General features: G+C 39.7%; 1 protein-coding gene across 1 annotated transcript; it reads left to right on the top strand.

Moving 5' to 3' along the window:
- The first annotated feature begins 4,030 nt into the window (after nucleotides 1-4,030).
- Nucleotides 4,031-26,537, top strand: LOC123816879 (leucine-rich repeat-containing protein 37B-like). The gene is made up of 10 exons (XM_045836103.1): nucleotides 4,031-4,158; nucleotides 7,385-7,456; nucleotides 13,098-13,169; nucleotides 16,631-16,702; nucleotides 17,345-17,425; nucleotides 18,094-18,165; nucleotides 18,747-18,821; nucleotides 23,989-24,104; nucleotides 25,975-26,118; nucleotides 26,371-26,537. Exons 1-10 carry the CDS (start codon nucleotides 4,031-4,033, stop codon nucleotides 26,535-26,537), a joined length of 999 nt encoding a protein of 332 aa, XP_045692059.1.
- The last annotated feature ends 521 nt before the right edge of the window (nucleotides 26,538-27,058 follow it).

Here is a 27,058-nt window from a genome sequence, read left to right as displayed (position 1 = left end):
GGTGGATTGAGCGTGGGCTGGGAACCAAAGTGTCCCAGGTTCGATTCCCAGCCAGGGTACATTCCTGGGTTGCAGGCCATAACCCCCAGCAACTGCACATTGATCTCTCTCTCTCTCTCTCTCTCTCTCTCTCTCTCTCTCTCTATCTCCTTCACTTCCATCTCTAAATATAAATAAATAAAATATTAAAAAACAAAAAACAAAAAAAAACCTGTACTTAAAAAAAAATCATCTAGTTTTGCTTAAGCTAGAGGTATTATCTGAATAAGGCATTTATTTATTTTTATTGTTAAAATTCAAAGTTATGTCAGCCTATAGGTTTTTGACATACTTTGCCAATACCTTGAGAAGGATTGTCCAGACAACTGATGTAGAACAGACATTTGGTAAATTTCTGACAGCACCTTGAAGTCAAGCATTTGCTAATTAAAAAAATAAATAAATCATAGTTGAAATAGAATAGTTCTTGAATTTAACTCGTGTGAGACTTCTGAAGATACTTAGCTGGAATTTTGAAATGTAGAACCTCTGATGACTACAGAAAGTGAAAGCTCTGTTGTTATCCTGGGCTTTAGAAATCTGTCTTCCTATGAAACATGTGGGGAAGGAATTCAGTATTGATAGTAAAGATTCCAGAAACCTAAATATAACAAAGAGAGCCATACCCTATGTGAGGCCAATCCTGGAATCAGTCCCATTTAAAAACCATTATTATGTGCTAGACACTGGGAATAAGATGCAGCCCCTTCTCTCTTGGAGTTCACACGCTAGAGGTTGTGCCGGACAGGAAACAAGGAGTAAAATAAGATAGAATCTAAAAAGGGCTGTGAGGGAAGTAAATTGGGTGCCAGCTGTAGTGCCTGAAGAAAATGATTCAACACGCCGTCTTTAACACCCAGAGTGTCTTCCCCCTCTGTGCGCATGCGGGGGGCGGGGGGAGGGGGCTCAAAGGGCCATCGTCACTTTTCTAGATTAATGGCTGCATTGAGCCAGGAGGGAGGGGGACAGTTTCCTGACCGTTGTGAAGGGCTGTTCATCTGGTCTCATACCGTCTTTCCCAGGCTGAATCACTCACCCTCCTGATCCCCACCCACAGAAATATTGGAGTCCTCACTGATTCAGTGGTAGCCCCTGTCCAATTGAGTGGTGAGTGAAGGATCAGGTGTGGACGCTGAGGATTTGAGGAAATGGCAACATTTTAAACTGTAAAGCGTGTCCCCCCTCCTGCCACCCACACTGGTGTTTATTCTGTAGGTCAGTGACTTTCTTGGAAGCAGTATGGCCAAAGGAAGAATGTTGCTCAGATTTCAGCTTTAGGTAGGAGTTCAGATTGCAGGAGCTGGACTAGCACTTCTGAATTTCTTAGGATGCCAGGCCCTGTGGCTTCCTTGGGAAGCTCTGCGGCACAAACTGCCCCCCTTCCCCCTCTCTCCCCACAACTTTCCATCACCCCTGCACTCCTGGAGTCTGGGGCCACCTGTGTATGCAGGCCCAGTTCTGCCTCATCGTGAGGGGGGAAAGGATCCCTTGGTCTCTAGGGATTCTGGTAAAAAGGCTTGCTCTCCTGCAGTCACTCTCAACCCAAGACTAATATAGGTTGGCAAAATAAAGGTTGGAACCTGAGGCAGGGAAGGGGTGCCTCGTTGCTAAGGAGCACGTGCATGACACAACGGCCAATTGTGACACAGCTGCCAATTGTGACACAGCTGCCAATTGTGACACGGCTGCCAATTGTGACATGGCTGCCAGTTGTTGGCTCCTGCTTGAGTGGTGCCTGTGCCTCACTTGCTTGTGGGTGGCTTGTTGTGCCCCACTTGCCTTGGTCACTCATTGTGTCTCTCAGACCTCTGCCGTCATGTCCGGGCTGTACCTCTGGGCCCCACGGCTCCTTTTCATGTGGCAGCTGTTGTGGCTGCTGGTCCACGCAGCTCCAGCTCAGTTTCCGAAGTTGGCCCTGGACCCTGTTCTGACCTCCATTTCACCTGAGGAAAACGGACCATCTCCAAACCCTCAGGAGATCCCAGCTCAGGAACCAGAAGTCCCTGAGGTAGGAGAACCATATTCTATCGAGGAAGAGGCCTCAACTCAGTCTGCAGTATCCCCTAAGTTGTTAAAATCTTTGTTTGTGAATGGAGTTCAAGAGGAGCTTCCAACTACTCCTGAGAATAGTGACTCTTCAATTGAGCAAAAGAGTTCAGCTCTGCTGCAATTTCCTCTTGCCAGTGTAGAACCTCCTCCATTCCGGCAGAAGGGTCCAGCTCAGCATCCAAAAAACTCTATGTATCTTAAGATGACAGTCTCACCTCTAGGTTCAGGTAGAGTTCGATATCCAATGTTGCCATATATGATAACACCACTGCCTCCTAAGAATATTAAATTATTGGCAACTGCAAAGGAGGTCAGGGCTTATTTTGCAAAATTTCCTGAGGCAGTTGAACCTCCAAGCCGGGAGGAGGTCCTTCCAAAGCTCTCTGAAACAACAGAATCATCTTCATCCCTGCCTACTTCAGAGGCTGATGCTACAGCCTTGCAGCTGACTATAGGTCCTTCAGAACACCCTTGGGAAACACTTCCACATCAAGAACCTGTTCAGGCTCAGCAACCAACCTGGTCTGAGATAACAGGTTGGCCTCTGAACCTAGAGCTCACCATAAAGCCAGAAGCTGCTGTGGAGGGTGAACATCAAACAGCCCTGAAGCTGACTATACCTCCTCCAGAACACCCTCATTTGACATTTCCACATCCAGAGCCTGTTCGGGCTCAGCAGCCACCCTGGTCTGAGATAACAGGTCGGCCTTTGGACCTGGGGCTCACCATAAAGCCAGAAGCTGCTGGGGAGGGTGAACATCCAACAGCCCTGAAGCTGACTATACCTCCTCCAGAACACCCTCATTTGACATTTCCACATCCAGAGCCTGTTCGGGCTCAGCAGCCACCCTGGTCTGAGATAACAGGTCAGTCCTTGGACCTGGGGCTCACCATAAAGCCGGAAGCTGCTGTGGAGGGTGAACATCAAACAGCCCTGCAGCAGACTACAGCTCCTCCAGAACACCCTCATTTGACACTTCCACATCCAGAGCCTGTTCGGGCTCAGCAGCCACCCTGGTCTGAGATAACAGGTCGGCCTTTGGACCTGGAGCTCACCATAAAGCCAGAAGCTGCTGGGGAGGGTGAACATCCAACAGCCCTGCAGCAGACTACAGCTCCTCCAGAACACCCTGCAGTGACACTTCCACATCCAGAGCCTGTTCGGGCTCAGCAGCCACCCTGGTCTCAGATAACAGGTCGGCCTTTGGACCTGGGGCTCACCATAAAGCCAGAAGCTGCTGGGGAGGGTGAACATCCAACAGCCCTGCAGCAGACTACAGCTCCTCCAGAACACCCTGCAGTGACACTTCCGCATCCAGAGCCTGTTCAGGCTCAGCAGCTAGCTTGGTCTGAGATAACAGGTCGGCCTTTGGACCTGGGGCTCACCATAAAACCGGAAGCTGCTGTGGAGGGTGAATATCCAACAGCCCTGCAGCAGACTACAGCTCCTCCAGAACACCCTCAGGTGACACTTCCGTATCCAGAGGCTGTTCAGGCTCAGCAGTCAACCTGGTATGAGATGACAGGTCAACCTGTCACCCTGATGCTCCCCATAAAGCCACAAGTTGCTGTGGAGGGTGAATATCCAACAGCCCTGCAGCAGACTACAGCTCCTCCAGAACACCCTCAGGTGACACTTCCGTATCCAGAGGCTATTCAGGCTCAGCAGTCAACCTGGTATGAGATGACAGGTCAACCTGTCACCCTGATGCTCCCCATAAAGCCGCAAGTTGCTGTGGAGGGTGAACATCCAACAGCCCTGCAGCAGACTACAGCTCCTCCAGAACACCCTCAGGTGACATTTCCACATCCAGAAACTATTTCTACTCATTACTCAGCCTGGACTGACATGATAAGTCCGACTGTGGACGAGCAATTTATCAGAATGCAGCATCCAATGTCATCTGAGACAGGTCCTCCAACAGCTGAACAGAAAGCTGTCATGAACGTATGTGAGCTCTGTACCTGCAATAATGAGACGCTGTCATGTACTGGTTTCAGCCCAAAGCAGAAGCTCCACAGAGTGCCTATGCCACAGCCCAACACATACAATGGCACCTTCACCACTTTGTAAGAATTGCCTTTCCTTGTTAGTTCTCTGCACCCTGCCTGACATGCCAGCCTTTTCGTCCAGGTCTTCCTGGGCCTTCCTCATCTTTCCAAACCCACTGACTGACTTTTTGTTTTTATGTTCTGTTTGTCATCTACTCCTTCATTCTCCTTCTTACAATCACTCATTCCCTCCTTTACCAGTCTTTCACTTGTAGCTGCTTATTTTTCTGTACTGATGTTTTTAGCCCCATCATTTTATTCCTTAATTTCTACTCTCCTCCCACCTTTGTTCCATCCTCTTTACAGCAGTGTGACCCTCTCTCCATCTGATTGGTGGTGATACAACAAAGTGGTTAAGAGTAGAGATACTAGAGCCAGAGGGTCTGGGGTTGAACCCAGCTGTGTCATGTATTAGTTCTGGGGCTCAATTTCTTCATCCGTAAAATGAAGATTGTGATAGCACCACCTCACAGGGTTGTTGTGAGATTTAGATGAGTTAATATGTGTACAGTACTTATAATAGTGCCTAACATATATCCAGTTATACACAGAACTCACCTTTGCCACCTGACTTTATGTATATATAATCACCCACTTTGTGTCCAACCAGGGCTAAGTACTGTGGGAGCCACAGAAGTATGACATTGTCTATGAAACATGACAATAATAGGTAGGAGGAAAGGAAATATGACTAAAAAGGGAGATGATATATAATTAAGTACTCAAAGATACAGACCAGAGGTGCTATAATTCAGCAGAATCTGTGGTCACTGGGGTATGAAAGTCAGAAGGCTATATAGCTAAGCTCTAACATTGGCAGGGACTTAAAGGGTGGCTATGGTTTCTTACACAGAGAGAAAATAGTGAGTACAGTCTAGCCAAAGGCATGGCTGTAGGGATGATCAGGGCTTAATAGACCAGTCTGACAGAAACCAGTTCCAAAGAATTGGTTTAGGAAGCAGTGAACAAATACTATTATGAAAAACCTTGGCTATAGGGATTTGAAAGTTGCCCTGAGATAGGGAGAGCCACTGAAAGTTTTCAAGTGAGAGAGACAGTTGATTACAACAAGAGGATTATTTTAGATTCCATATGTGGGGTAATCTTGAGAGGAAAGCTTGATTCAGGGAGACCAATAGCGTACTCAAGCAAAATCTAAGGGTAAAATGAGAAGGCGTTGAATCTGAGTGGTTGTGATAGGAGTAGAAAGAGAATCCTGGGAACAGTATAAAGGAAAAACTGAGAAGCTTTAGTAACTGACTGGAGTTGGAGTTGGGCAATGGGATGGACAGGAAAGAGAATTCAAATATGATCCTGTAAAATTTCCATCCTGGAAAATGAGGTGAGTGATGGTGGTGTTACAGGTGTACAGACAGCAGTTGGGAAGGAGAGCCAGGTTGAAGGAGATGAGTTCAGTTTGGACATTTTGAGGGGTGGGGGAGCATAAGGCAACAGGAAGCGTTCTGGTTGAGTGGAAATGTCCACTACATAGACAGACAGACAGACAGACAGACAGACAGGGGTCTGTTTGACTTTTCTTACCTTCCTGAGAAATGTACATAGAAACTGAACAGGTAAGTTGTTGCTGAGGGAAGAGAACAAAGCTACAGGTAAAGAATCAAAGTCATCCACACAGGTAATGGTGGAAACCGAATACAGGAATTTAACAGCTTCTTTTACGTGTAATTCATGGATACATTCTCACTGTGTTGTGGTAGTGGTGGTTTTTAAAGTCATAACAGTATAAAAGATAAAATGTGAAAACCCCACCCAACCCTTTCTACCATTCCTGTTACCATTTTGGTGCACATCTATTCTTCTAATCTCTCCTTTTCTTTTCTTCTCTCTTCTCTTCCCTTCTCTTCTTGTCTCTTTTTTCTCCCCCCTCACTCCCTCCTCCCTCTCTTCCTTATTTCCTTTCTCCCTCCCTCTCTCCCTCCCTCTCTTTCTTTCTTTCTTTCTTTCTTTCTTTCTTTCTTTCTTTCTTTCTTTCTTTCTTTCTTTTTCTTTCTTTCTTTCTTTTCCCCTTACGAAGGCAAAACCTTACTCTTTGCTCAGTGATTTCTGCTTTTCCTTGTTGAATATGTCTATGAGATCTTTTGGTATTAGTCCCTCTCATTTCTAATTGCCATTATCCTTCTAACACCTGGAGAGAGTTCCACAGAAGGCACAGACCCAAAGTTTTGGTGTGGCCTGGCCTAAGGCTTCTTTATGTTAACTTGCTGATAATTATAAGTTTCTGCTGTTTTCCTGTTGAATTATTATTTTCTTGTTGATTTATAGAAGTCATTTTTGGGGCCTGGTTCTTTTATTTAAAATGTTTCTTTTATTGTTATTCTATTACAGTTGTCCCACTTTTTCCCCCTTTGCCCTCCTCTGCCCACCCCAACCCCCACTCCCACAGTAAATTCCCACAGTTATCCATGTCCGTGGGTCATTCATACATGTTCTTTGTCTAGTCCCCTCCCCTTCTTTCCACTGTTATCCCCCTCTCCCCTCCCCTCTGGTCACTTTCAGTCTGTTCCATGTTTCCATGCTTCTGGCTCTATTTTGTTTGTTAATTTATTTTGTTTATTCGATTCCTTTTATGAGTGAGATCATATGGTATTTGTCTTTCACTGACTGGCTTATTTCACCTATGAAGATGCGGAGAAAAGGGAACCCTAGTACACTGTTGGTGAGAATGCAAACTGGTGCAGCCACTGTGGAAAACTATGGAATTTCCTCAAAAAACTAAAAATAGAGCTGCCTTTTGACCCAGCAATTCCACTGCTAGAAATGTACCCTAAGAATCCTGAATCATCAGTTCAAAAGGACTTATGCACTCCTATGTTCAGAGCAGTGCTACTTACACTAGCAAAGTGCTGGAAACAGCCTAAGTGCTCATCAGTAAATGAGTGGGTCAAAAAAACTTGGTACGTTTACATAGTGGAATACTATGCAGCAGAGAGAAAGAAGGAGCCCCCACCCTTGTGACAGCGTAGAAAGAGTAATTTTAGACACAAGTGATTTTGGAAAAATGCATTCAAAGTAATTAATTTGCATTACCCAGCCAAGATAAGAAGTTCAGGTTCTGAGAACAGGCCTCATTGTTTTGCCAGTGGCCCCACATTATGTCTGTACTAACTGTGAATTGGGAAGCTGACAGCTATGGAAATTAAAAAGATGGTATTTTCTGCATTTGATTAATCCCCACAAGGGGGGTATCTACTTATTTAAAGATATTAACTGTGTTTCTTCACAGAAATTTGAAAGGCAACTCTATTTCTCAGTTTGATAAGGATATATGGAAGTCATACCACGAGACTGAGAAACTGTGAGTATATTCTCTTCAAAAAATGAATACAAAAAAACCCCTAACTGCATTGAAAGATCCTTCTTGGTCCAGAAATGTGAGGTCAGTGGCTCTGAGAAAAGGTATTTGCCTTCATATCCCAAATCAATCTTTATTGATTCCAGTTCTGTGTTTATTTTAAAAATTAACTTTGGCAGGCCCTCTTTAAAATAAGTCAACTTAACCTTATATGTTTTTCACTATAACAAGTAACACATTAATTATATTCTCCACATATAAAAATGAAATAACAGGTATAGTGAACACCCTGCTTCTACCCTCATTCCCCACCCTTAAGGTAACCACTACTTTGGGTTTAGTATATATCCTTCCAGACCTTTTCCCATGTATTTGCCTACATATTGATAACACAATAGCTGTGTTGTATAATTTTCTTTTTTTTACATAAATAATAATGACTTGGCCTTTCACCTCATGCTATGTCTTAGATTCGTCTCCTTCCTGGTTACCCAATTCATTTAAACTCTTACATAATATTCTATAGTATGGATGTATTGTAGTTTAATAATCCCTCTATTGATGGATGTTTACATTATGTCCAATTTTCCTGTTACATGTATTGCTGAGATGAATGTTCTTGTACATGTATCTTTGTGAACATGGGCAGGTATTTCTGCAGAATAGATATTTAGAAATGGAATTGTTGGGGTGAAGACTATATTGCTGTAACATTTTAACTGCCCTCAGAGAAGTTATGCCAACGTATGCTCCAGTCAATAGGCTATGACAGCATTCATTTTCCTCTGCCCTCCCCAAGGGAGAGTCTCCATTTTCCAGCTGATCTAATGGGTGAATAAAAGTGCTCTCATTTGAATTTGAATTTTTCTGATTACTTGTAAATTTAAATGTCTTTAAATATTGAACATTTGTATTTCTTCTCTGAATTTGCCCTGTCCTTTTTGCCCATTTTTATTAAATCATTTTTTAATCAATTTGTAGAAAAGTCAGTTTAGGTACATAAGTAATTTAAGAAAAAATATTGACACTCAAAGTAATTAACTGGCATTTTTTTCATGATAGTGTGTGTCATATTATTAGTTCAACTTGAACAGATGTTATAAGATATAATTTCAAGTATCAATGACTTCTTTGGAGAGAAAGCCAGGGAAGGAAAAAAATGAATAGATTCTAGAATGGCCTATTGTTTGCATTTTAGGTTTACTTAAATACTAATAGCCTTCATAGTCTGAGAAGTGTTTGCAGCTAAGCAGGAAGCCCTGGCTGTAGAGCTAACAACTACAAATATTTTTTTTAATATATTTTATTGATTATGCTATTACAGTTGTCCCATTTCTCCCCCTTCATTCCCCTCCACCCTGCACACCTTCTCCCACCCAACTTTCCCCTCCTTTAGTTCATGTCCATGTGTCCTAAGTTCTTTAGCTTCTACATTTCCCATACTATTCCTACCCTCCCCCTGTCTATCTTCTACCTACCATCAATGCTACTTATTCTCTGTACCTTTTCCTCTCTCTCTCCTCCTCCCACTCCCCTGTTGCTAACCTGCCATGTGATCTCCATTTCTGTGGTTCTGTTCCAGTCTAGTTGTTTGCTTAGTTTGCTTTTGTTTTTGTTTTAGGTGTGGTTGTTAATAATTGTGAGTTTGCTGTCATTTTACTATACATGTTTTTTTATCTTCTTTTTCTTAGATAAGTCCCTTTAACATTTCATAAAAGAAGGGCTTGGTGAAGATGAACTCCTTTAACTTGACCTTATCTGAGAAGCACTTTATCTGCCCTTCCATTCTAAATGAAAACTTTGCTGGATAGAGCAATCTGGGATGTAGGTCCTTGCCTTTCATAACTTGGAATACTTCTTTCCAGCCTCTTCTTGCCTGAAAGGTTTCCTTTGAGAAATCAACTGACAGTCTGATGGGAACTCCTTTGTAGGTTACTCTCTCCTTTTCTCTTGCTGCTTCTAGGATTCTCTCCTTCATTTTTACCTTGGCTAATGTAATTATGATGTGCCTTGGTGTGTTCTTCCTTGGGTCCAACTTCTCTGGGACTCTCTGAGCTTTCTGGACTTCCTGGGAGTCTATTTCCTTTGCCAGCTTAGGGAAATTCTCTTTCATTATTTTTTCGAATAAGTTTTCAATTTCTTGTTCTTCCTCTTCTCCTTCTGGCACCCCTATAATTCAGATGTTGGAATGTTTAAAGATGTCCTGGAGGTTCCTAAGCCTTTCCTCATTTTTTTGAATTCTTATTTCTTCATTCTTTTCTGATTGTATGTTTTTTTCTTCCTTCTGGTCCACTCCATTGATGTGAGACCCAGCTTTCATTCCATCATTATTGGTTCCCTGTGCATTTTCCTTCATTTCACTTATTGTAGCCTTCATTTTTTCATCTAATTCACAACCAAAATCAACCAATTCTGTGAGCATCCTGATCACCAGTGCTTTGAACTGTGCATCTGATAGGTTGGCTATCGCTTGGTTGCTTAAAAGTATTGATTGTGGGGTTTTTAATTCTGTTTGAGCCATTTTCTCTTTTTTTTTCCTGTGGTCTGGTTGCACCTGTTACGTATGAAGGGCAGAGCCTTAGGTGTTCGCCAGGGCAGGGCTCCCCAGTCGCTGGGTTGTAACGTTGTATGTGGGGGCAGGGCCTGAGAGGGAAAAATGGGGCTTGCTCTGCTCTCTGTTGGACCTCAGTCCCTTCCGCCGCTTCCCCCTGAACAAACTGGGCCCCTATGGTGCCAATTCCCATGTGGGTGGGCTTGTACTCCTGGTGGGACTTTCCAAGGACCACTCCTGTGAGGCTGGGATTCTCTCCCTGTGCCTCAACCCCCACAGGTGTTTTCAATCAGTGTCCTGAGGCTCTATTTCCCAGCGCTGGGATCCTGGGTTGCGTGCAGTGCCTTGCTTCACACTTGCTGCCTCACTGGGCCTGCCGGTTGCCACCCCTTGGCCGGGGTCTGCCAGCTGCTGCTGGCATACTCAGGGTCCGCCCACTGCGGTCTTGTGTGCTCTGGATGCCTTACATGCCTGCCCCAATGCTCTCTGCTCTCCACCGTGACCCGCACCCAGCTGCCTGACCCCGTCCCTCCTATCTACCGGTCTGGATGAATATGTCTATTTTGACTTCTTGGTTGTCCAACTTCCTTACAGTTCAATTTTCTGTCAGTTCTGGTTGTTATTCTATTTCTAAATTGTTGTTGTCCCTAACTTTGTTGTTCGAGGAGGCACAGTGTGTCTACCTACACCTCCATCTTGGTCAGAAGTCCCAGAGCTGCTGCTTTACTGGCTCTCTACCACGCCCTCACTCCACTCTTGGAGACACTGGCTATGTGCCTTTCTGCTCATCAGGTGTAAGAAATGAGTACAAACTCCCCCTGACCCCTACCCCAAGCAAGTTCCTAATCAGTAGTGCAATACTAGATAAAGCAAAGGTCTTAACTTTCCTTGGGTAGACCAGGTGTCAGGTTTGTCTGTGGATCATTCCCATTCCCTTCCTTTTCCATTATGGAGAACTCATTGGCCCGATCTCTCAGCTTTCTAATTTATTCAACTGTCATTTCTGCTGCTCATTTACTAAATATTTTTTATGAATGATAACACTTCATTTGTATAATCTTGAGTTGATTCTTTTCAATGCATGCATTAGCTGCTTACATCTGTCTGAGGATATTAATTATGCTATTCTGAAGTCCTCTTGTGCTTTTTCTGTTAACTCTGATTCATTGGCTATACACTCTGTTTGTTTTTGTTTTCTGCCCTTAGTGGAGTTGGCTTTCTCAAGTTCTTTGCTCATTCCTGAGTGCAATTTGCAATTGAGATCCTACTGCTTCTGTTTCTGGCTCTAGAGGAGAGGTGAAATGAACTGTTGGGGCTTGTATTTTGATGGAATCTCCTGGGAATAGGAAGAGGTGGAGATGCCTTCTGCTGGCTAGTCACAGAATGAATACCCTTTCTCCAGGGTTCTGGGAGACCCTGCCCCCTTTCTAATAATACTAGTTGCTCCCACCTGGAGGAAGATACCCTTTGCTGCCTGGTCCAAGGAGGGAAGATGTGGGGTTGAGGTGCTGCCAGCTGCTCCTACTGCAGTATCCCAATCACTCAACTGCAGGCTGCTCCAGGGCATTTCTGGCAGGCGAGTATTTGTGGAGCCACTGCCACGCTTTGATGCCTTTTCCATTATTCTTAGGAATTTTAGTGGTGGTTGGAGGGGTAGAGATTTGGCATGTTTCAATCTGCCAACTTGAAATAGCATAATATGTTAGGAAAACATTTTTGTACCCCTATTATATCCTAGAGAAACTCAGGCAAATGTGTACTAGGATACAAGTACAAGAATGTTCAAAATGGCATTATAATAACTCAAAACTAGAAGAATGTTAGTGTCTACCAGTGGTAGAATGAATAAATAATGTGTGGTATAGTCATACAATGGAATATTACTCATTAGATGCATAATGCAAACCACATAAGTAACCTTAAATTTCTGGTATCCACTAAAAAACTAAAAGTAAAGAAAAACAGTAAAATAAATGTGGATAGATTTTATTTAATTCATATCTAAAATATTATTTTAACATATAATAATTATATAAATTATTAATAGGATATTCTTCCTTTTTTTCACACTAAGTCTTCAAAATATCCAAAGTATTGTCATTTGCAGGTGGAATCAATATAAAAACTGTTAATAAGAAAGTTTACATTCCTTTTTCCATACCAAGTCTTTGAAATCTCAATTTGGTTGCTAAATTTTTTTATCAGAAAGATTGTCTATATTAAGATTTTATCAATTTACAGTTGAGAAAGTAGTATGCAGGAGGATGTTAAGAATAGTATAGAAAATGGAGAAACCAAAGAACTTTATATGCATAACCCATGGATTTGAACTAAGGGTGAGGGTTTCTGGAGGGAAGGGGGCTACCCAGCAGAAAGGGATAAAGGGAAAGAGTAAGACAACTATAATAACATAATCAATAAAATACACTAAAAAAATAAAATAAAGTAGCACCACACACTCAGGTTGTTGCTAACACACTTAAAGGGAATCAGAGGAAAGGCTGTGATTGGAAAGGGGCACCACGGGGGCTTCTGGGATGCTGTCGTGTTCTCCCTCAGCAGGAATGGTGTTATATAGGTGTTTGTATTTATCTTGTGTGCGTTTTACGCACATTTTAGTTTTCAAAAGAATTTTTTAATGGGGGAGAGAATTGAATGACTTCACTTGCAGCTCTGATATAGTTCTATATGGGGCTTCCATAATCAGTTTTGGGAAAAGAGAGGAGGAAAGGGCAGTTCTGCCTATGGTGGTACCATCCAGAGTTAGGTTCTAACAGAGACTTTGTGATCTAGAGAGTAAGCATTAGATACATGATTTGGCCAGAAGAGTGAGCAGGAGTGTGTGTGTGTGTGTGTGTGTGTGTGTGTGTGAGAGAGAGAGAGAGAGAGAGTGAGAGATGAAGCAAGATGGATACAAAGGAGGACATGAGAAGAAAGGTTTCAATAAAAACAACAGAGATCACCATCTTTACATGAAATAAAAGGTAGGGTATTTTGATGGCACCATTACTCAGGTTTCTGCATACATAGTTCTGTATAAATAGTTGTAGTTATTTTGCATTTTGATCCAGAAATAACCTTTTTATTTTTCAGAATCCTCAGTGACAATAATTTAAAAGAATTACGTAAGGAATCATTTGAAGGTCTGCTCTTCCTCAAATATTTGTAGGTTAATTTTATTTATTTATTTATGAATTTTTAGTTATATTATCTATAAAATAAATAAGGGGTTCAAATTAGATAACCTACAATTATGTAAGTTAGCATAGGGCTCCAGCCTACAAGCATTTAGGTTCTTAGGCCTGCACTCAATCCACTGAGCCTCACCAGCCAGTGATCTCGAACATTTAATATCTCCTATGCATTTTCAATTTTTTAATTACATAGACAAGATATAGACAGGAAAAAGTCTTCAGTTATAGAGCAAAAGTGGTAGTAAGGTCTGAGTAATTATACATACCTATATGCTATATAAATGTTCATGTATCACTTGCTTGTATTTACATTTAGTTTAGGACCCATGGATCAAATCGGGCCTATGGTCTGTTTTCATACAGTCCATAAGTTAAGGATAATTTTCACACTTTTAAAGGGCTGTCAACAAAAAAAAAGAACAGAAAGAAACAAAGAAGAATATGTGAGAAGGACTTTCTGTGCTGTGGCCTACAAAACCTAAAATATTTGCTGTCTTGCCTTTTCAGAAAAGGTTTTGAAATGTTGATTTAGTAAAATGAGAGGAATTCAGGTTAACCTCAAATTGTCCCCAATGGGACCAAAAAATATAGAACACTTAACATTAATTTGAAGGCCATTAACCCAGAAGTTTTGACAATTTAATCTAAATTAGATTAACATTTATACATTAAATGTTTAACTAAGCAGATGAATTATGTAAACAGTATTATTATGAACATGTTAAGTTGTCAAGAAAGCAGATGAGTATTCAGGATTTCAATGTTTAAAATGATGGTTAAGTGGACAATAGTTAGAAATGTCTATCCTAAATGAGCATATCACAAAGGCCCCTAACTTTACTAATTACAAAATAAAAACCTCTCCAGTCTCTTGTCAAGAAGAAATGCTTGCCTAGTGACTATTTATTTTGAGAGAAGGAGATGTTCTTTGCTATAAAAACTCAATTATTGTCCTTTATCTATGGCATCCAGAGAGTGTATGTCATTAATCTTTATTAAGCTAATTAATGATGCTCTTTACCAAATAGATTATTTTTGCAAACGTAGAAGGCTTAAGGGAAGTGGGTAGAAAGAGCCTCATATGATACAAATAGTCCTTTGAATGATCAAACTATTTAAACCTCAGGGCACAACTACTTTTGTATTGATCTTCTTGGGTATCTCACTATCTGGGTTCCAAATCTTACAAACAGTTTGGAGGAAAACGAATGAGGTAACTAACTACTCAGTAGTTTAGGTCATTCATTACTTCTGCTGTGAAATATTTTCTAAGCTAATTATTTCATGCTAGCATAAATATTCCCATTCATTAAAAGATGCCAATCAACAAACAAGCTAAAAAAGAATATGCCAAGCTCTGCGCCCAGTATCGTAGGCATAAATATGGGTAAGACATGGCTCCTACCCTTCTAGTAACTCCTGATCTCAAAGGGAAAATAAATATATGAGCTCAACCCATAATGCACAAGTACTAAATGGCACACAAGGGGGTGCCATAAAGTAATAAAACTACATTTCCTTTACAAAAGTCATTTTTCTCCCTCTGCTCCCAGCTATTTGTTTATTTTATAAATATTTGAGTTTGCATATGTCCACGTGTCAGTTTTAAACATGATAGACAATGCAGGTGAGCAAGACCTAGCCCATCCTTTCAAGGACTTTATGCTCAGAGGAAATAGGATGCAAAAAAGACTGTACCAAAAAGAAGAAATGGAGACAGGCAATGAGAGGTGTAAATTGGTTTTGGAACACAGCAGAGAGAAAAGACACTTCAAGTTGGATCAGCAAAGATGTCACCAGAGCAATGCTGTTCGAAGAGGACCTTGAAGAGTCCTTGGGGATTATCACACAGACACCTTGGGTAGAATAAGCGTGCAAAAGGAGTGTGTGGGTAGCAAAACACAGAAAAAATACCTTGAGTATCTATAGAGTACAAGTAGAGAGAATAGGAGATTAGAGCCAGATCTAGGGCTTTGAAGGCCAAGCCAAAGATAACATGCCGAGCTACCGTGTTATCACACCAGTGCTCTAGGACAAACTTTAGCCCACAACAGAATCACTTGAAGAGCTTGTTAAAACTCAAGCTCTACCCCCACAGTTACTAATTTAGCTGGTCCAGAGTAGAGCTGAGAATTTGCATCTTCAATAAGTTCCCAAGTGATGCTGGCTGGTATTGAAGAACCACTTCTGGAATGTTAATCTGGTGACTGTGTGCACGATGGATTAGAAAGGGAGAGACTAGAGATGGAAACACCGGTCAGAAGACAGTTATACTCACATAGGTGAAGAGCAGGTGACTAAGCTGGAATCAATGGAAATAAGAGTAACTATAGAGAGTAGTCTCTAAGAGTAGTCTATAGTTACTAGACAAGAGTGAGTGTTTTCAAATAAAAATGCAGTACCATTTTGTTTTTGTTGTATAAAACCACTGTACAACTGGAGTACTGAAATTCATGGATTATTAAAGCAATGTAAAATAAAAAATATCTATTAATATAATAGAATGTATCATTCTGAATTAGTTCAAAGTTCTGTATTAAGAAAAGGAGCAGCTTCCTTTTAAGTTATGCGGAAAGGGATCTTTTATTTTCTGGTATTGAATTGGCCTAGAAAAACAGAACCAAACCAGGAATGTATGTAAGTGTGAGACTATTTCTTTTTCATATTAGAAATTTATAATTATGTATAAAGATAAAAACTTTGAGCTCATAATCTGAATTTGGTGAGACCACAAAAGGTCATCTAATCAATTCTGCTCTCAGAAAAGATTATCTTTACAATCTATCAAGATCTATAGTTGTATACTATATTTTGCTGTCTACAGTGCATGCTCACACGTTGGGCCCAAACTTTCAGGAAAAAATCTTTCATTTTGATTTTTTAATTCAGTTTTTTGTTTATTTATATTTAGAAACAAAACCAATTAGTGTATTCCAGGGTATTATTCATTATATATCATTATTCATGATATTGCATATGATATTATTCATGACATTACATGATATTACATTATTATATATCATTATTCATGGTATCATTATATCATACAGATATCATTATTGCTTTCTAGAGTTACACTTTTAATGCATAGGCATAAATAAAATAATTTAAAACATTTATATAGATATAGAATTAATACTACCCATGTATAATACACATCCATATTTTTCCCTCAAAAATTTGGGCAAAATAGTGTGCATTATATATGGCAAAACATGGTATTTTATTTATAAAGATCACGAAGGTGAGACTTTTTAGGGAGGTGAGGACAGGGTTAGGGGCTCTGGAAGGTTCAAATCCCAATTCCTAAGGTTTAGAGTTTAAACTAAAGCTATGTATTCATTATTACCCTTCTAATTACTACCAGTTATTTCTACTATTTAGGTATCTAATAGCTAATTGAGGCAATCTTTTTCTTTTACTTTTTTCTAGAGACTTATCTGGCAATAATATAAAATTTATTGAAGAGAGTACATTTGAAACACTGCCTTTTTTGGAATATCTGTAAGTTATAACTATAACTCCATTATGTCTAGAATTTTTACAAAACTTTGTAAACCTTCTTATTATTTCTTTTGAAGTAAGATTAAAATTTTATTAATAGAAAGCAACTAAAGTTATATAGTAAATCCTTTCTGTCTGTAGCACAGGCTAGTGTGAGAATTATCTCACAGGTCAGAGTGAAGCATTCTACAACAGTGGTCCTCCACCAGGGTGATTCTGCACCCAGGCTGGCAATATCCACAGGCAGTTTTAGTTGTCAGAGCTGTAAATATGCCACTGGCATGTGGTGGGCAGGAGCCAGAGCTGTTCAATGCCCTGCAATGCACAGGACAGACCACCAGAGCAAAGAATTATCTAGCCCAGAATGTCAATAGTGTTTAAGTTGTGTAACCCTGTTCTAGAAAAACAAAGACCACTTAATATAAGTATTGTTCGAGCACTTACAGTTTGTATATAATGCATCACACACATGAACATGAGAGCATATATCATAAGCAGGTTTCTTCCACAGTGAGATTTATTTAGTGTATTGAGGGAGTATAGAGGTTGTTTGGCCATATATAAATTGGGATCACTGCCAAAGGATAAATGATCTGAAAGAATTTTGTTTTTGTCTTCTTTTGCTTGTGTTTTCTTTTGAAGAAATCTTGGTGGCAATTTAATCACAGAAGTGAGCTCTGGAATGTTTCAGGCCTGGCACGGAATGCAGTTTTTACACACGTTGTAAGTGAAATAGAAGATAAATACATTTGAAAAGCTATGTGTAAAAACATCATATAGTGATTGGTTAACTGGTCATAAGCCCAGTCTGAACTTTGAAAAGTATAGGTTAAGTGTGGAATTAACTGTGGAATTAAAAAAAAAATTCTGTAGATGAAAGAAAAGCAACTTGTATGGAGGACACTGCAATAACTATTTTCTATAGAGCAAGAGCTTCCTATAAGCATAGTTGCTTCCAGGGTGTTCAGTCTGAAAAGTTTTTGGCATTTTTTTTCTTTGCTATCTACTTTCTCCTCCTCCTCTTCCTCCTTCTTCCTCTTCTTCTTCTTCTTCTTCTCCTCCCCCTTTCCCTTCCTCTCCTTCCCCTCCTCCTTCCTCTCCTTCTTCTTCCTCTTCCTCTTCCTCTCCTTCTCCTTCCCTTTCCTCCCCTTCTCCTCCTCCTCCTTCTTTTTCTGTTTTTACTTTCTCTTCCCCACTTTATCATTTAGAGACCTGGGCAGTTCCCTAAAAAAGAATGCTTTACAGATTCTAAGGGTGATCTATATGTACAGAAAATAATTTTTTAACCTTCTAGTTTTGCACCAACAAGATGAATATACGCTTTCATGGTGATTATTGAAAATGCCATGAAATTATTAAATATAATTTTAATTTCATTGCACTTTTTCCAGAATTCTCCATCATAATCCTCTGACAACTATTGAAGATTCATATCTTTTTAAATTGCCAGCATTACAATATTTGTAAGTATTATGACAGTCTCTTGGCTCATGAGATGATTTCTGCTTTTTTTAACTTTTGTCAAAGATTAAGTATTTTACATTTTGACTGAAAGGTCATAATTTAAGTGATAACTGGCTTATTGCATAAAAATTACTGGCATAGAAAAATGATTAAGAGAGAATGCAGATGGACAAGACAGCCAGAGGAGGAAGGGAGCGGTGTTGAAGAACATGTACAGATACGGAATATGTGAAGCGTGCAGAAACACCATTGATCTCAGACAGAAAAAAGGAAGCAGTTGTACATTATGTATTTTTTAAAGAATAATGAAGTGGTGGATGCAATTGAGAATGAGAAGTAGGATAATGATAAAAAAAAGCAAACCAATAAACCAGATTGTACTGTTCACCAACATCACTAATTTGATGATGCAAATAAATTTAAATTTCTCTCTGAAATTATCATCTATAGCAAGTGAACTTTTGAGCTGGCTTGACAGAGGAGCCAGAACTGAAGTGACCAGATGTCTTTAAGTGTCTTTTTAAGCATAGAGTTTTTGTCATTGCGCTCATCTGATGCACGTTTGGACCTTCTCCTTCAGGGACCTGGGAACAACACAGGTGTCGCTGACAACAGTTGAGAACACCCTCACGATGAGCACTAAACTGGAAAAACTGTGAGATGATTTTTCTTAGATTTACTTTCACTTAGTTGGTCTTGTAGGTTTGCTTTATTATTTTCTTAAGTCGGGTTTATTGAATTATAATTTTTATTTCATTACATTCGCTCTTCAAAAGTACAGAGTTTAATGAGTTTTGATAAATGCGTAGTTGTGTACCACCATGACATTCGAGATGCAGAATACTTTTGTCATCCCAGAAAGACTCCCCATGTTTTTTTGCAGTCAGTTCCTCCTCCCACCGTCAGTCCCTGGCGAGTACCAATCTGATTTTTGTCGCTATAGTCTTGCCTTTTCCAGACTGTCTTAAAAATGAAATCAAGTAGGGTGTAGCTTTTTATGTTACGCTCTACAGTATATTACACTCTACAATTCTCATATAGTGTATGAGAATTTCATTTTCTTCATATTTACCAACACTTGCTATGGTCAGTCTGTTTAATTTTAGATGGTTTAATAGGTGTATAGTGGTATCTCAGTGTAGCTTTAATTTGTATTCCCCTAGTGATTAATGACGTCAAGTATCTTTTCATGTGCTTATTTGACATCTGTATATCTTTGCATCTTTTTTCTATATTTTTAGTGGGTTTTGGTTCTTTACATATTCTGGAAACAAGTTTTATATTAAGAATATAATTTGATAGGTACTTGCTCCCATTCTGTGGCTTATCTCTTCCTTCTCCTAAGAGTGTCTTTTGTGGGGCAGAAATTCTTTTTTTTATATATTTTATTTATTTTTATTTTTTTAGAGAGGGAAGGGAGGGAGATAGAGAGAGAGAGAAACATTTATGTGTGGTTGCTGAGGGGCATGGGCCTGCAACCCAGGTATGTGGCCTGACTGGGAATTGAACCTGCGATACTTTGGTTCGCAGCCCGCGCTCAATCCACTGAGCTATGCCAGCCAGGGCTCAGAAATTCTTTATTTTCATAGTGTGCAAGTCTTTTACATCTTTTGTCAGATTCATTCCTAAGTGTTTTATGCTTTTGTTGCTATTATAAATAGTATTTTTAAAATTTCAATTTCTGATTGCTCTTTGCTAGGTATTAGAAATATTAGAAAGGTATTAGAAATACCTTTTTGTATATTGGTCCTGTGTCCTGCAAACCTGATAAACTCATTTATTTTACTAGCCTTTTTGTATATTCCACCAGGTCTTCTACATAGATAATCATGTCATCTGCAAATAAATATAGTTTATTTTACTTCTTTCTTTTCATTCTGAATACATTTTCTTTCCTTCTCTTGTGCAACTGTACTGGCTAGAACTTTCAGTGCAGTGTTGTATAGAAGTCATGAGAGCAAGCATCCTTTCCTTTGTCCTGATCTTGTAGAGAAAGCACTTTGTTTTTCATGATTAAAAATGGTATTGGATTTTTTTGTAGAAGCCATTTATCAAAATAAGGAAGTCTCCTTTTATCTCTAGTTTTCTGAGTTTTTTTTAAAATAAGGAATGAATGTTAGATTTTGTCAGCACTTTTTATGCATCTATTGCAATGATTGTATGATTTTTCCTTTTTAATTTATTAACTTGGGTAAGTTACATTGATTTTTAACTATTAAACCAACCTTGTATTCCTGAGACAAACTCCATGATATATCATTTTTTAACTACATTGTTGGATTTTGTATGCTAAAATTTTGTTTAAAATTTTTGCATCTGTGTTCTCATGAAAGATTTTGGTCTGTAGTTTTCCTTATAATATATCTTTGTCTAGTTTTGATGAGGGAAAAGTTGGTCTTATAAATCAGTTGAGAAGTATTCCCTTCTCTTCAATTTTCTCATAGAGTTTGTGTGTAATTACTATTATTTTTTCCTTAAATGTTTGGTAGAATTCTCTAGTGAAGCCGTGTGGGCTTGAAGCTTTCACTATGGGAAGGTTGTAAACTACATATTCAATATCTTTATAGTGCTAGCTAAGTTACATATTTGTTCTTGAGTAAACATTATTAGTTTCTGTCTTTCAAGGAATGAAAATCTTCAATGTAGTGGCAAAATATTTTATAATATTCTTATTATCCTTTTAATATTTATATACTCTATAGTGATGTCACTCATCTCATTACTAATATTGATCATTTGTCTTATTTATCTTGAGGAATCTGGATTTATCCATTTTATTGATCTTCTCTAGGAACTATTTCGTCATTTCACTGACCTCTCAGTTTTTTTTTCTGTTTTCCATTTTGTTAAAATTTCTGCTTTCATCTTTATTATGTCCTTTCTTCTTCTTACTCTGTGATTAACTTGCTCTTCTTTTTCTGATTTCTCAAGGTGGAAGCTGCAGAAGCTGAGTATTGCTTTAGCAATATCCCACATGCCGACATCTCATAGTTTCAGTTTCAGTCTGTTCAAATAATTTCTAATTTCAATAGTATAAAGAACCTTGCAATAGTGCAATAGTGACTTCCATTTGTTCCTCCTGGCCTTTGTGCTATTGTTTTCAATACATTTTACTTTCACTTATCTTAGAAACACCACACTATATTTTTGTGTTTAAATAATTAATTATCTATAAAGATATTTAAATAATAAGAAAAGTCTTATCTATTTACCTATGCAATTACCAATACAGTAATAATCTGTATTTCCATCTGGTAACATTTTCCTTCTGCTGAAAATGACCTTCTTTAACATTTCTTTCAGCTTTTGTATATCTGAGAGTCTTTATTTTACTTTTGTTTCTGAAAGACCTGAGTACAGATTTCTAGCTTGATAGTTGTTGAGTCCCCTTCTCCCCTTCACTACAAAGATTTTTTTCCACTAGGAGTTTTGGCTTACATTGTTTCCAACAACAAAAAACTACTGTAATTTTTATCTTTGTTCCTCTTTTACAGTGTGTGTGTTTTTTTCCTTAGGCTGCTTTTAATATTTTCTCTTCATTGTTGGTTTTGAGCCATTTGATTATTATGTGCTCCAGTATAGTTTTGGGTGTGATTCTTGTGTGTGGAGTTCATTGGCCCCCTTGGATTTGTGGGCATTTGGTGTTCACCGATTGGAACAATTTGCAGCTATTATTTATTCAGATTTTTCAATCTCCTCCTCTTCACAGACTCTAAGTACACATATATTAGCCACCTGAAGCTGTTGCACAACTCACTGATGATGCTCTGTTCATTTTTGTTGTTTTATTTTGTTTCTCTTTGTGTTTCATTGTATATAGTTTGTATTGCTATGTTATAAATTCACTGGTCTTTCCTTCTCCTGCAGTGTCTAATCTGCCAATAATCCTATCCAGTGTCTTTTTTGTTTAGACCCTATAGTTTTTAATGTCTAGCTTTTTGGAACAGGCACTATTCCTAATACCATGTGATATGCAGTTATTCTTATCTCTAATCCTTTCACATGGTTCTTTTCTTGGGCTCAAACAATTCTTCACACACATGCACCAACCAGTACTTTGTTGAATACTCAAGAGATGTCTCTGCATATCCCCAGGGTGCTTGTCTGTTCACTTCTTTTGTTTTCTGGTATTCTGCTTTGTAATTCTAGTCACCTTGGTTTCCCCCAACTTTCATATCCATCTCCTTTGGGAGTTAATCAGTCTCCGTGTGGGTTTTGTCTTCCCTGCATCATGACCTGGAAACTAAAAGCAGTAAGCTGAAACAATCAGTAGCAGGTTTACTTAATTTATCTCCTATCTCTTGGGAGTTGCTGTCCTTCATTGCCTGAAGCCCAATTTCTTGAAAACCATTGTTACATATATTTTGTCTGGTTTTTAAATTAGTTTAGGCAGGAGGTTAAACTGGTCCCAGTTACTCCATCTTGGTCAAAAGCCAGTTATATTCTTTTCCCCCCAGTAATATTTTTTAAATCTATTTTGTTTTGATCTAGGATCCAATCAAAGAGCAGGCATCACATGTCTTGTCTTTGTTTCCTTTAATCTAAAATATTTATCTTTTTTTTTTTGGTCTTTTATGACACTGGCATTCTTGATGTGTCTAGGATAGTTGCCTTATGAATTGCCCCACAGCCTGGATTTGTCTGGTTGCTCCTGATTAGATTCAAGGTAAACTATTTTGGAAAGAATACCATATAAGTGATGGATCCTTCCTACCTCATCACTTCAAGTGGCCCATAATGCTAAATTTGATCATTTAATGAACATACTATTTTCCAGATCTCTCCATTGTAAAGTTACTTTTACCTTGGTGATTAATAAATAATCTGTGGAATGATACTTTGGGATCAGTAAACATTCTACTCTCAAGTTTTTACCCATTCGTGCGTCAATGATAATCTGTGTCTGATCGATGATTACATTGGTGGTTACAAAGTGACACTGTTTTTCCTAATTCTATTATTCCTTCTACATTTATTAGCTGGCATTAGTCTTTAAATAGTAGTTTATCTCTATTCTTTTTGAGTATCATTATAAACTCATGTGTTCTTCTTTAAATTATGTTACACCTTATTGTCATTATTCTTTTGAATGTTCAGATTGCCCAGGTTTGTCCAATGCCATCTGTTATTATTTTACCACACAATTTTTTTTATGCCCAGAGTAATTTCTAATACATATACCACTCACAATCAGGAATTACTCACAATTAAGGATTTATAAGATAGGGACTTCTCCAGAGTCTTCTCAGAAGTCTTCCCTCTTCTTATGTACTGTCAACCCAAAGTGAGACTTTTGGGTTGGGAGGAGATGCTTCTGAATTAAACTACAGATCAGCATCACTTAACTCTAATCCCTATCACCTTTAGTCCAGGCATACCGTACCTACTGCCATTCCTAATCTTCTGTTGGGCGCTTCTGTCCTCCTCTCTATTTATTTACAATATTCAAGAGTAGCAAGTGGCTGCCCTGGCTGACTGGAGCATCTTCCCATAAATCAAAAGGTCGTGGGTTCTATTTTCAGTCAGTCAGGGCACATGCCTAGGGTTTGGGTGAGGTCCCCGGTGTTTCTCCCTCACATCGATGTTTCTCTCCCTCTCTCTCTCCCCCTCCCTTCCCCTCCTCTAAAATCAATAAGCATATTCTCTGGTGAGGATTAAAAAAAAAGAGTAGCATACAGCCAGCTGATGCCCACCAGACTGTCGAGGGGGTACGCTCCGACAACTCTTCTCCTCACAGCCCTGTGGTGGCCTCTGCCTACCTCTTCCACCTGCTCCAACAACAGTGTTGTCAATAATTTAATTCTCTGTGTTTCTGATTGCAGGATCCTACCCCGCCATTTGGCCTGCTGCCTCTGCCAAGTCAAAAACACGATTGAGACTGTCAGCCACACGGTCAGACTGCACTGCGACACTGAGTGCCTGACAAAGACACAGTGTGGTGAGTGCGCACTGCCCAATGGTAAACTCCTTCATTTTTCTTTTATTTGTTTTCATTTTTCATTGGTGATGATACCTTTTTAAACAAATAAGGTAACTGCATTATTTGTATTCATTCCTTCAGAGTTCCCTAAAACTTCTAAGAACTGCTTCCTTGTTAAAAATCAGATTAAGGAACAAGAGAAAGGAAAGGAAGAGGAGAGGGAATTAACATGAACGGATATACAGTGCATGTGATGCTCTTAGCTCCGTGCTTTCCTTCCAAACGAACTCATTCATTAGGGTCACAGTTTGTACACTGGTGTTGGATGCATTAGGTCTCATTTGCCCTTTGCCTCATTGGACAAGTAGAAACATATTTTTATTTTGTGGTGGCCTCTGCCTACCTCTTTTTGCAATTTTATAAAAAGAGTACAAGTGATGCTATTTTATGAAAGTTTCATTTGGAAACTGAGAGTTTCTGGTTTTATTACCAGAGGCTACTACCAAACCCTTCTAGTGGGTGGGAGGGCTCTTGCCCTCTTAGACTGTCCAACTCTGAACTTGCTCTGAAGCTCAAGGTTTTCTATCCACCAAACACTTGGGTGCTTTTACATGTTTTTCTACAAATTAGGCTTATTGGCACCTGTTCAATAACTTCCAAAATGTGCTTTCATGCCCAGGTAGCTCAAATATGGGCCTCTGGCAGTGATCTGGGAGTACATCATAAATAATAACACTGTGCTGCTTATAAGGAGAGTTGTTTATTTTGCAAAACAGGTTTTTTTTGCCACTTATATTACTCCCTTCTACCCTGAAGGTAGGCAGAACAGGCATTTTCATCTCCTTATACAGGTGAGTAAAAACAAGATTAGAAGGTGTCAAGTGCTATCACCAAGTGTCCAGGTCTCCAGCTTTCAGTTTGGGCCCTGCAAGCCCTTGTGAGACCCTCCCTCTTGTGAGACCGTCCACTCCTTCTCTGACCCTCACCTTCACCAGCAATACTTTTAATTCTTCTGTAATGGAAACCCAGTTGCACAATGGTACACTTGACCTTCACGCAGTCAGGAGCTTTGGCTGGTTCCCCAAGGAAAGCCGAAAATGTAAGAAAATGAAGTGAAAGCAAAGTAAGCATCTGATGAAAATTGCCTTTTCCCTTCTGTATTTTAGGACCCCACATATTATTCCAATTATTCCACAGATGTAGTGAACCTTCTACATTGGCACACAACCTGCCAAATCTCTTAACCTACACCCCAGATGCCTGCCTAAATTTAAGCCAAGGGCAAGAGTGGACATAGTGTTTTTTTCCGTATAGAGCCTTCTGTTGTGGGGGCTGGGCTACGTGGAAGCAGGCACCAAACTAATGGTTTGGTGAGTAAGTGGGTAAGGGCATACCCAGATGAGGACCTGTTAGTAGTGGATGTTAATCACAGTCATCTGTGATGGTAGCAAGAACACGAGCACACAACGAGGTGGAGAGGGGAAGCCTTGTGCTCCCTGTGCACCTGAGCAGGACAGGATGGGGTCCATGAATGTGAGGAGTCACAGTAGATCTGCAGAGAGTTTAACTGAGTGGGATCTTCCAGTCTTCATGTTTCTTCAGTACCTGGCAATTGGCCTTTGGGAACCAATGGAATAATCCTCGATATAGTCACTGTATTTCACACTATGGAATGTTCTGAGTAAATAACCCCCTTTAAAAGGATACGTTTTCTCCTTTTCTTGTGTTGCCAGTCATAGGTTTAAGTTGGGATTTATTCTTCTCCTCTCTCAACATCACTCCAATATGTGCTGATTCCCCATTTATTTGACTGGGATGTATGGCTGTGGACTGACAAAAATCTGTCCCATGAGTCCTTCATGATCAAAAGTGGCCTCTTCTTTTTTAGCGGAGGAAGAACCACATTTAACAAGTGAGGAAGGCTCTTTCCTAAAAGTGCTACAAGACCGGAAGAACACCAGCGCTGAGCTGATGATCGAGCCAGAGAGGACATCCTCAGACAAAAATGACGACAACCTGTCAGCCTTCCTGAGTGAGCAGCTAGACTTTAATGTTAAATATGATGTTATTAGTTCACTAAATTACAGATCGCCTTATTTCTTGGAGATAAATCTAGAAGATATAGAATCAATGTTATTACTGTTCATTAAATTCCCTTTTTCAAATGTGCAGGGTGGAGATGTGCCCTGAGTCATTTGAAAACAACACAGGGTACCCTCTTAAACCTGAATTTTACTGTTCAAGTAACAAAAATAAATTGAGGAAACTCTATTTTTTGGAATAGATCTCCTGATGAAGCTTCTCAGTGAGCAAGAAGAAGCGAAGGTTTCCAAGGCAGAGTGGGATGTGAATCAGTGGGAAAATGAGAAAACAGAAGCTCCGGATGAAGAGGAAGAGGAGGAGGCACTTGTGGTGAGGACAGCTCCCAAAACACAAAGACCTGACAGTTAGTCAGTTAGGACATACCATGAAAGTACCAGGGCAGAAAGACCAGAGGCTCCTAGACTGTCTCTTGTCCTAGCCACGTGGCTTTGGCCAAGACAGTGATCTTCCACTTTGTTCATTTAGACCAGGGGCTGTCAAACTCATTTTCACTGGGGGCCACATCAGCCTCACAGTTGCCTTCAAGGGGCTGAATGTAATCTTAGGACTGTGTAAATGTGACTACTCATTAACTAGGGGCAAGGAGCTTGGTGCTGCTGCCAGGTAGAAACAAGGACCACATAAAACAAGGTGGAGGGCCGGATTCAGCCAGTGGGGCTTGTGTTTGCTACCTGTGATTTAGACAGTGGTGCCCCTGTTCCTAGGGTAGATGTGAAGAAGACCTAACACACAAGATAAATAAGCGAAACCAGAATGCTAATGCCAAGATTACATAACACATCAGATATGATATGTTCTTTAAGAACCTATACAAGAGGGAGCCCCCCAAAACCCAGACTTATCTTCTGGAAGGTGGGCCCCTTGTGTAG

The sequence above is a fragment of the Phyllostomus hastatus genome, unplaced genomic scaffold (genome assembly GCF_019186645.2).
Source record: "Phyllostomus hastatus isolate PE091 unplaced genomic scaffold, TTU_PhHast_1.1 phas_contig_210, whole genome shotgun sequence".
In the NCBI taxonomy this organism is placed as follows: domain Eukaryota; kingdom Metazoa; phylum Chordata; class Mammalia; order Chiroptera; family Phyllostomidae; genus Phyllostomus; species Phyllostomus hastatus.
Note: the sequence above shows the minus strand (reverse complement) of the source record. Positions and strands in the feature narration are given on the sequence as shown.